Here is a 10140-nt window from a genome sequence, read left to right as displayed (position 1 = left end):
TTGGTGCTCAATAAATAACATGGAACAAATGAATGTCCTTCACCTTTGGGAATGACTGAATCATGTTATAGGAATCAAGGCAACTAATATGGCTCTTAACACAAGACTCTGTGCCAGCAGAGGAGAGAAATTCTCCGATTGCTTATCAAAACTAATGTTCCTTAAACCAAGGCTCGGCCACTGGGTTATGCAACACTGAAATCATATTTTGTACCAAACTGCCTCAGATTTACTGATAATTTTAAAACAATAGGTGGAGCTTGGTCAATGATTGAATCCCACCATCAAAGGTCTGCTGTTTCAAATTTACAAGTTCTTCTTTGTAACATCTGCTATTTCTTTTCTCCCTCCATCCTGTCACAACCATCAAGAAACATTTATCCACAAATGGCCAAGTGCCTTAAATTATGGCTTCCTGTGCCTCTCACAGCTGCTGGTTTTCATATACCTCTGTCATGTGAGTAACACACTGGGGTGGGGCAGTTCCCCTACATAAATTTCCATGAGGATGAGCATCCAATCTGCTGTTAATCCTCCTTCACTGCGGTTGAGATATAAAATGTTCAGGGGGTCCTCCCGGTCACACAGTTGTTCTAGAAGGCATTATGGCCTGTTACAAAGTACCATTTTCTCCTCCCAATCTAAGCATAACAAAATTTTCTTTTTTGAGTGAAGAAGGCTGTTTTCTATCTACATTCTAATCCCTTGCAAATTATTTTTCGCATTCCAATGTTCATTAATTTCATTGAATCTGTTCCTAATTTTTAATTAAATCTGCATTTCTCTCAGTAACTTTTGGAAAGATAGATGCCATATTACCATATGGGAGAAAAGGAAGGCAGATAGAAAAGAGAAGTACAAAATCACAAGGCAGGTTTTCTTATAAATTTATTTTTGTACCAAAAAAATTAACATTCAAAGGCAACGTTTTTATTATACAGTATAAAATAACTTCCACTAAATGAAAGATGGGACTTTTTTTTTCATTTTTTTGCTGATTAGCCACTGACAACGTCCATTTAAAAAATACATAGAATTTACAATTTGCAGCACTTGTAGAAAAAAACACCTGTTCAATAATTATATAAATACTCTTGATAGATTCCAGTAGCCCATTATGTACCCTTTTTGGCAATGTCAGCTTTCTGAAGTCAATTAGAAAGTCTAAATTTGAAAGGCACCTGGTGGCCAACATCCTGCTTATTATTCAAGGCAACCATTCTAATTTTTTTGCACAAACTTGACAAGTCTCAAAAATCTATTAAGTTAAAAAGAATGAAAAAAACATAACACAGTTGATATTAGCAAACAACTTTTTTTTTTTTTTCCCTCAGCTGCAAATTTTCCCCAGGGGATTTACAAAGTGCACCAGTTAAATATGTCTGTACATTTAAAACATTAAATATGTCAACAGCAAGACATTTTTAAATATTTTGAATCAAATACTATAGCACAAATATAATTTACAATACTTTGCACAGAAAACATTACATCTGAAATATAACTTTAGATATTATATAAAAATACATATATTTTTCTCTCCTCATTAAAAAAAAGTATCTATTTGCAGGTCTAGCATGATGTAACAATTCAAAAGAACGTAACCCTTCAGGATGTCATCCATTTGCAATTAGATGACACTCTCCCTACTTCAGCTGCCTAGTGGCACATAACCAAGGGCTAGGTCCAGAGAATTGACCCCTCCCATAGGCCAAATGCAGTTTTCCATAAAGGCAACCATAATTGCTCCAATCAGGTTTAATTCTAAGAATTCATTACAAAATTTAAAAACCATTGTGTAAGAAAGACTTCAGACTGCAACACACTTTGAGTCCAACATCTCCCTTTGGCTGTAAATACACATGAGTCAAAAGCTTGGAGAGAGTCTTCTTATACCCTTGTGGGTCATACCTCTTAGTAGTCTCACACACCTATGTACATCTTTCTTGGTCTATTTTTTAAAAAGTTTCCAAACATCAGGAAATACATTATAACACTCCACAAAATGGAGGTCAATCTATATCTCGAACTTTAAAAGCCCCAAAGTACGTTGCGTCTTGATCTGGATCCAGTAGTGAAGGGTTGGATACCTCGAGGCTTATTTCCTCACCAGACCGTAACTTAAAAAACCCTCCAACATTTATGGAGTAAAAATGGAATTCAGAATTCCCTGACCAGTATTTGGTACTTCCTCCTTTCATCAGGGTATGAGAACTTGGGATTTTCATGCTGGTTTTAGTGACATACACCATCAGCTGAAGATACTCTGTAGCGAGGTCTCCTGAAGTTTCATGATGTCGAAAGCAAATGTTGGCATACAGGTAATAAAAGCCATCTTGGTTGACAATTAGTTTCCCATTGCTGAAAGTCATGTTGGAGATCTTGGCCCAACCTCGGTCATGGTACCAGGAGGACAGACTCACTTTGTGGGAACCTGAGAAGAGGAGAGTCATGTGATTTAAAATCCACCCCTTCAATGAGAAGGACAAACTCCTATATCTATGAGGTTGGGGAAAACAAACAAACAAAAAACAACATAGCATCATAGCTATTATTCCAATAGGAAAATAACTTTTCAGAATTTATTTTTTAAAAGGGGAGAAATACATTAAGATGTACTCAGTGCTGTCTGATAGGTACCTGAGATGGGTACCTGAGATGGTACAAAGGCAAAAACTCATCTTTTCCTGCCCCCAAGGAACCTACAGAACACTAGGCATAAGTATGGTAGTTGTTCGGGTAAGAAGCAAGTCACGAAGCCCAGCCCGATAGGAAATTTGCAGATAATTGCTATGGGATTTCAAAGGAGGGTGCAATGATTTCCTCTCAGAAGGAACCAAGTAGCAACTTTGTTGAGTTGCTACTGAGCCTACGCACTTAAAGGAAGAAAAGAATGCAGCCCACAGAAGCCTAAAGATCATTCAAGGTTGAAGGAAAAAAATGGGCCAAACGCAGTTGAGACGGGAAGCAAGAAATAAGTATAGGGAGAGAACTTCCATACTTCATGACTCCACCTTCTCCTTGAAATCATGGAGAGGGATATGTAGAAAGTAGGAGAAGAAACTCTGGGTCTCAGTAACTTTGCCCAAAAGGTCAAACTTCTAAACGCTGTTCTCATCACCATAGATTTGCCCCTCCTCCAACAGCACAAATGCCTCCAGGCTCACACAACTGAAAAGTGGCTCCCAGAGAAGTTCACAAAGCAAATATTTTTGGCATTGCCCTCTCCAACCTCACACAATTCTTTGTGACCAAAGTATCACAAAATCCCTCCCAGATTGACCAGAATTTGTTTTTAGCCCCTTCTCACCCTGAAATCTCATGACAACTGTCCTCTGCCTACTGCTCAGGAGCAGGGAAAGCTTCTAAAGAATCTTGGATCAGCAGTTGAGTCCAGTGTTTTTAACATTTCAGGTCTTTAGTATACCTTACTAGGCCTTTAAAAAGTGTCACTCCCTCTAGGGGATACACCCAATTCATCAATCATGTGTGCTTATGTGGACACCTATTATTCAACTGGGAAAGGTATCAACTACTGGGGGGAAAGTTGTTATACTCTGAAAAATTAAAAAACACATTTTTTCCTCCAGAAAATTTTGTCAATCCTTATGCTAAATTAAGGATGTCATCTGTTAGGATTTCAACAAAGCAAAACAGAGCTAAGGAGTCTAAGATTAGCCTCTGCAGCCAAGAAGTTCTTTGCTGCCTGCTCCCACAAGAAATCATCCCAAGGACTTAGGCTTGAAGTAGATTCCAGGGATCCAACATAGCTGACAACCCTCTGGTTAGAGTGGGTCCTTGGCAGATCCTTATGGAACCAAAAACTAATTGCGGCGATCTTCCCAGACTCGCCTGAATCCTGGGGAGCCTGGAGTACCTGCGGCTTTCTGTAGACAGCCACAAAAAGGAGAATGCTTTCCTATTTCTGGAGGGTCACTAGGCAGCCTGAAATATGCTCTGGGGACCTCTGTGCAGGCTGTTCCAAGAACCACCAGGTGGTGGAGCAAGTGAGGAAAAAAATGCACAGAGGCGGACCTACGGTGGGGACCACATCACTAGGCTTATGGGACAGTCTATTTACTGAAATCCACATCTCATTCACTAAAGGGCGCTAGAACGAGCTGGAGAAACCGGTTACAGGCTCTGCTGCCTCTAGGACCCACCATAGCACATATCGTTTTTCATTGGAGGTCCTGCCTCAGGACATCCCAGATCAAAGCATCCCAAATGTAAATGTCATCCCATGGTCCCAACTAAGTCAAGACGAGACTACCAAGACTATTCATCACATCCTCATAAATACTAATAAAGTAATTCCTCCAGGCTGGTAAATAGCCACCCAATCCATTGACAAAGCTAACAAAATTCAAGATGCTTCCCACGTCAAACTACCCCATGTTTCCTCCCTTCCCACCCTACTCCTGCAGTCAGGTCTTTATATGATCAGTTATTTGTCTCATAGTTCATCTCCTATGAGGGCTCTTAGAGGCGAGCAGAATGACAAAGGTGCAGTCTACCCTCTCCATGGGCTACATCGACTAGTGTCAAACCGAGGGCTCAGAAACACAGCCTGGGAAGGCAGGGAAGGAAGATGAACTAGTGAGGGAAGAAAACGGGAACCTTGATGACACACCACTCCCATTGTGGGTTAAAGTCAAGTCGAGGGGGTGACCTTATTGCTTACAAAACATGTTTCTGCTTTTATCCATTCACTCATCCATTCCCTGATCAATTCAGTTGTTCAGTCATTCAACAAACGGCTGTTGTGCTTTCTATGGGCATTCCCTCTGCCCGTAATTAAGAATTATATCAAGCAGTGTACCCTCAAGGCACTTACCACTAGTAGCGGAGAAAATAAGAATTGGGCATAGAAAATCAAAAATATAACATTTCCATTTCTGCATGTCACATAGCCCATGGCTGAAGGTCAGTGAAAGCAATTGAAAATGAAAGTTGCAGAAATTAACAGCAATCGAGAGAGCTCAGCCAGGGGAGGGGACAGAGGAGCCCGATGACAGGAAAGACCTGGATCAAACGTAGGTGGACTGAGAAAACAGAGAGTATTGCCTGTGAGGGAAGCTGCTTGAGCAGAGGCTGGAATGAATGCACACAGCACACAGAGCAAAAAGGGAGGAACGCCATCGGCCTGAACTGGAGGACTTGTGAACGGACAACAGTAGGAGACAAGAGGAGGAGATTATGATGCAGTCAGATTGAAGGGTCGCTCAGGGCAAACCTGGGTTTGCATCATTAAGAGACATGCGAGGACCTCTTACCTCGGCCCCCCAGCCCGTGGTGATCACTGCCAGATGAGGCCTCTGCAAATATTTAGCCTGAGGATCCCCCTAAAGAAAGCCACGGAGTCTGACCTCACAAGATACTTCCCAATGCATTTTATTCGAGAAGCTGTGCCAATGCATAAGCTAACGCTCACTGTAAGGCAGATTCCCATTTCTTTCTTATGTGCAAATAAGTATCAAACAGAGGCCCGAAATGAACATGCAAAATTAAAGCCATCTTCATTGAAGTATCAGCACTGGCCAAAACTGGAAGATAAATGACTCAAGGAGTTGTTGGTCCAGCCAGAGAAGCAAATTCTAGTTCCTTAAACAGAAGCATACACTAATTCATTTCACTCAGTCTCCAACTCAATAACCGTTGGAAAATCACCAGGAGTTTTGCCTTGTTCTTTGGCAAGGATGTGATCTAGGGTGCCTGGAGAGAAAGCGTGGTGACTAAAACATGCTTGCGATTGCCAAACAGATTTGGGCACACAGGCTAATGCAATATTTATCATATGCCCTTTAAAATGAACTGAAAAGATAAATGCAGAATACATTTGATTGCCTTTGCTAAAATGCAAATTAGTGTTACACTCAGAAAATTAGTATAGCTTTACTATAAGGCACACAGACACCCAGAGAAAATGTGTTTATGAAGCAAGTACCTGGGACAGGAGACATAGTTTAGGGAAATCTAAAAACCGAAGAGTTGATTTTTTTTCCTTTCTAAGTCAGGAAAAACCCCTTCAAAATTGTTTACTAATACTTGGAATTTTTTAACTCCAAGAAAAACCTGCGTCATCATTTTTAGAACAAAGTGCTCTATGTATAACTATTTCATTAAACTCAATAAAAATAACAAATTATTGAGTTTGTAATTATTGGGTGCTTAGTATATGCTGGTTTCCATAGAGGAATGTGAGTTCCTTCCCTCATTAAATCCTCATAGGTACCCCCGTCTAGTAAAACTGCACTAACCACTTGTCTTATTGGGGAGACCACTTCAGGGACGGTGTAGACGCCTGACCACTGTGCTGTACACCTGAAGCTAAAGCTGAATAATATTGAATGTCAACTGTAATTTAATATGTATGTGGTCACAGGATGTGGAGTCCAGCATAGGGAATAGAGTCAATGGAACTGTAACAGCTGTATTCGATGTCAGAGAGGTAGTAGATTGGGGGTGGGGGGGGTTATCACTTTGTAAGAGGAGTAAAATGTCTGTTATATTGTTTTGTACACCTGAAACTAATAAAAATAAACTGCATTAACCTACTTCTTACAGAAAAAGAGGAATATAAGCGCTCTGAACTTATTTCCCTCTGACAAAGCCAACTGACCACAAGGGACTTATATGACAACCTATAGAATAAAAAGCACGAACTTAGGAATGAACTAGAGTGAAATTCAACTTCTAATCCTGTCACCATTGTGACCTTGAGCAGGTAAACTACGTGGACCTCAGTTTCCCTGTCTGCAAAATCAAAATCTGAATGACCATCACTTACCTTGAAGGGTTGTAGTAAGGATTAGAGATAAGAAACAGAGCGAAACGCCTGATACATAGTGCGTGTTGAATAAACGGCATAATAATAAGAATAGTGTTCAACTGTCACTATCTTAATGTTCTTTGTAATTATTTTGATGCTTACATAGCCAAGACGCACAAGCAATGGGGACGTGTGAACTTTAGTTTGGGCAACTATAGATGAGTGTAATAAGGATTGTCCTTCCCAGTTATGTAATCTCCACTGGCAACCATTGAAAATAAACGCACTCCGATGGCCGGAAAGTGATTATAGAGATAATGTCCATTCTGGAATGACTGAGAATCACTATTTCCACAGTGGGGATCTTCCACTGCAGACTAAATGATCTTTCTTCTGATCTAGAAGGGCTCTCAAAAATGTAGTAAAAGGCTAGTAATAGGGGTGAGTATTCAAATGAGCTGATAAATGACTTTTGAAATATTTTTCAGGCTGGATGCAAATGGAACTCACCTGATGGGATGTCCGTGGCATTAATAGTGAGATGAGCGAACGGTTGAGTTTCAGACGTGCCCTTCCTTGCCATATCTAACCACGAACCTTCTACCGTAGCTGGAGATGAGAGAAACCATGTTAGCCCGAAGAGTAATGTCCCCATAGAGACCCTACGGGATTTCTAATACTCAAACAGATCCATACTTACGTTTTTCTGCTCGGATGTGTTGGGATCTAACAATATGTTGTAATTCCTGAAATAAAAAGGAAAAAAAGGGTCTTATCTATACACTCGTTCTTTTGATAAAGCAGTGAGAATTCAGGACTGCTGGGCATACAAGAAATCAATCCTCTTTCCTTCACAACATGCCAGAAGTACATATGGAAAAATGAAACTCCTTGACGTTTCAGGTAGCTCTCAAGAGAAACTAGCCCCAAAGAATGGTGTTGATGTGCTTAAAAAGCAGACTGCACACAGGAGACAGATGGTAATCTAACACAATGCTTTGGACACGAAGAGGAAATAAAAGACCGTGTAAATTATAACACATGGGATAATTGAACATAATTTAAAAATTGTAGCAGGTACACAGATGGAGAGGGAAGTTCACTAGGAAAATGACAATTACCACAGCATATAAAGGTACATTGTAAATATATATAAATTTCTGTTGTGAATGCAGGAGAAGCCACACCAGAAAATTCCGGAAATCAGGGTACCACTGAGAATCCAAAGGTCATGAGAAGAGAATCGTTAGAGAGTCTCTTAAATCTTTAGGGAGCCTCTTTTTTATGTCTGTTTCATTAGTAAATTCCTATTATAACACGACAGCTTACAGGAAAGAGAAGGAGGCCTAGCTCTCAATGGTTATTTTATTTTACTTTAAAAAGTCACAGTGGGCTTAAAGTATGCCACATATCTAACAGCTTTTAGAGTACCAATATGTAACTTAAAATATTGCTGCAAACAGAGGTTAAGAAGCACGAGCCAGAAAAAGAAAGAACATAAAAAGCGTAGGCAATTGCATATCTCGATTTGAGCCCTGAGAATGAAGGATCCAAACAGGTAACTGCATGCCCACCTGAATCAAGACCTTAGTTATCATCAAGTAGTAAGGAGGAGTGGATGAAACCTTGGGCTTTGACCTCAGTTCAAACTTACTCAGCCCCTCGTTATACTGAGGATATTAGTAGATATTAATACTGAGGATATTAAAGATTCAATGAGATAATGCATGTAGGCACTTAGCAGAGTAACCGGTAAATTCAGATGTCTAAATACTAGAATAACCTGGAGAGACTCCTAATTTCTGCTATTGGGATGATCATGCATGCTAACCATCCCCCCTCCATTATGTTTAAAAGATAAGCCATATAGCTTATGTTCTTTGACTGTTTGGAGAGAAGTGCTTTGAGATAGATGATGATAGATGATGACAGATGATTGATAGATAGATAGATAGATAGATAGATAGATAGATAGATAGATAGATAGATAGATGGATGGATGCAGTAACACAACTTCAACTGTTAACAGTTGGAAAGATTCTAGAGATAAGACAACACTGATTCTTTTCTGTGCTTTTAGGATCCCCAAGAGACATGAGAATCTATTCCATTTTTAAAGACCATTGGAGGAGACAGCACAGCTGTCTTCAGTTACCTATTTTAAAGTCCTAAAGAAATCACAGTGCGACTGACTTTTAGAAAAGAACCTTGGAGGCTCATCCAGGCTGTTTTCTGCCCTGGCTTTGACCCTGGGCACTGCACTGCACAGCTCTGGGGGCACCATTTGCAGGAAATTCTAGGCAAGGTGGGGGGCCCTTTCAGTTGTGCAGGGCAGTGCCCTTTACCAGGCTTGTCCTTCTCTCCCCTTCTCTCCCATTCTCCAAGATTTAGTTCTCTCCCCTGCTGTCCTGCCATCTCCTCATGACCTTTGGATTCCTAGTAGTACCCTGATTTCTGGAATTCACAACAGAGATTTACATATATTTACAATGTGCCTTTATACATTACATAAAACATATATATCCCCTTATACATTTATAATGGATATGTAAATATATAATGCATGTATTTATAATACATCTTTACACATTGTGCATATCCTTATACATTTATATATATACAATGCACCTTTAATTGATTTCTATCTCTTAAAAGGTTGGAATAGGAACCTTGATGACAGAGACACTTAGAGATGTCGGCCCCTTATTTTCTCTCTAGCCCTGATCTGCCTCATCATCAGAGAAAACGGGGACGGGGGGAAGAAGGAAGCAAAGCCAAGTGAGCGTTTGCCCACAAATTTCTGTTTCATGTTTTCCGATTGACAAAAACACACATTATTGAGAAGACCAGGGGAGAGTCTTTGCTCCAGCTCAGTGTTTCCCAGACCTAAGCCTGTATCAAAGCCTCTAAGAGGGCATGCTGACACAGTTTCTGATCCCGAAGGTCTGGGTAGGGCCTGCCAATTTGCGGCTTTAACAGGTGAGCTGGTGCTGTTGTTCCTCTGGCACCTCAGTTTGAGAACACCGATGTCTCTCATTTCCCAGAAGACCACAGAGGTAGGCAAATCTGAGATTTCCTTATAGCTGGAGACCCAGGCCAAAGCAGCAGCAGATTCAAGCCACTGATCAAGTAGGAAGGGAACGTTTGTTCTCTCTCACCTGTGAATGAACTTCTCCTGTCCACTTAATCAGTGGTTTCTAGGTCACAGAACCTTTCTGTTAGAAGCATGTTCAATGTCTGCTATAAAAAAAATAAGTCATGACCCGGGATGAATTGAAACCCTAGCTAGAGTCTCATGAGGTAATGCTGCTTTCATGGTACATCTGTTGTTGGGTATCCAACGATTCCAAATCCTCTCAGAAACCCTA

At 40.4% G+C, this 10140-nt stretch overlaps 1 protein-coding gene across 1 annotated transcript in view; it reads right to left on the bottom strand.

Annotated features, from left to right (window-relative positions):
* Positions 1-2012: 2012 nt before the first annotated feature.
* TNFSF11 (TNF superfamily member 11) overlaps positions 2013-10140 on the bottom strand; it is a gene marked incomplete at both ends in the record, with an annotated part of 30379 nt that continues 22251 nt past the window's right edge. The window contains 3 exons of the mRNA XM_081046311.1: positions 2013-2434; positions 7283-7381; positions 7473-7518. Of these exons, the coding sequence (XP_080902437.1) occupies positions 2013-2434; positions 7283-7381; positions 7473-7518 (567 nt within the window). The remainder of the gene's footprint in view (positions 2435-7282; positions 7382-7472; positions 7519-10140) is intronic.

The sequence above is a fragment of the Rhinolophus hipposideros genome, assembly GCF_964194185.1.
Source record: "Rhinolophus hipposideros genome assembly, chromosome: 4".
In the NCBI taxonomy this organism is placed as follows: Eukaryota; Metazoa; Chordata; class Mammalia; order Chiroptera; family Rhinolophidae; genus Rhinolophus; species Rhinolophus hipposideros.
Note: the sequence above shows the minus strand (reverse complement) of the source record. Positions and strands in the feature narration are given on the sequence as shown.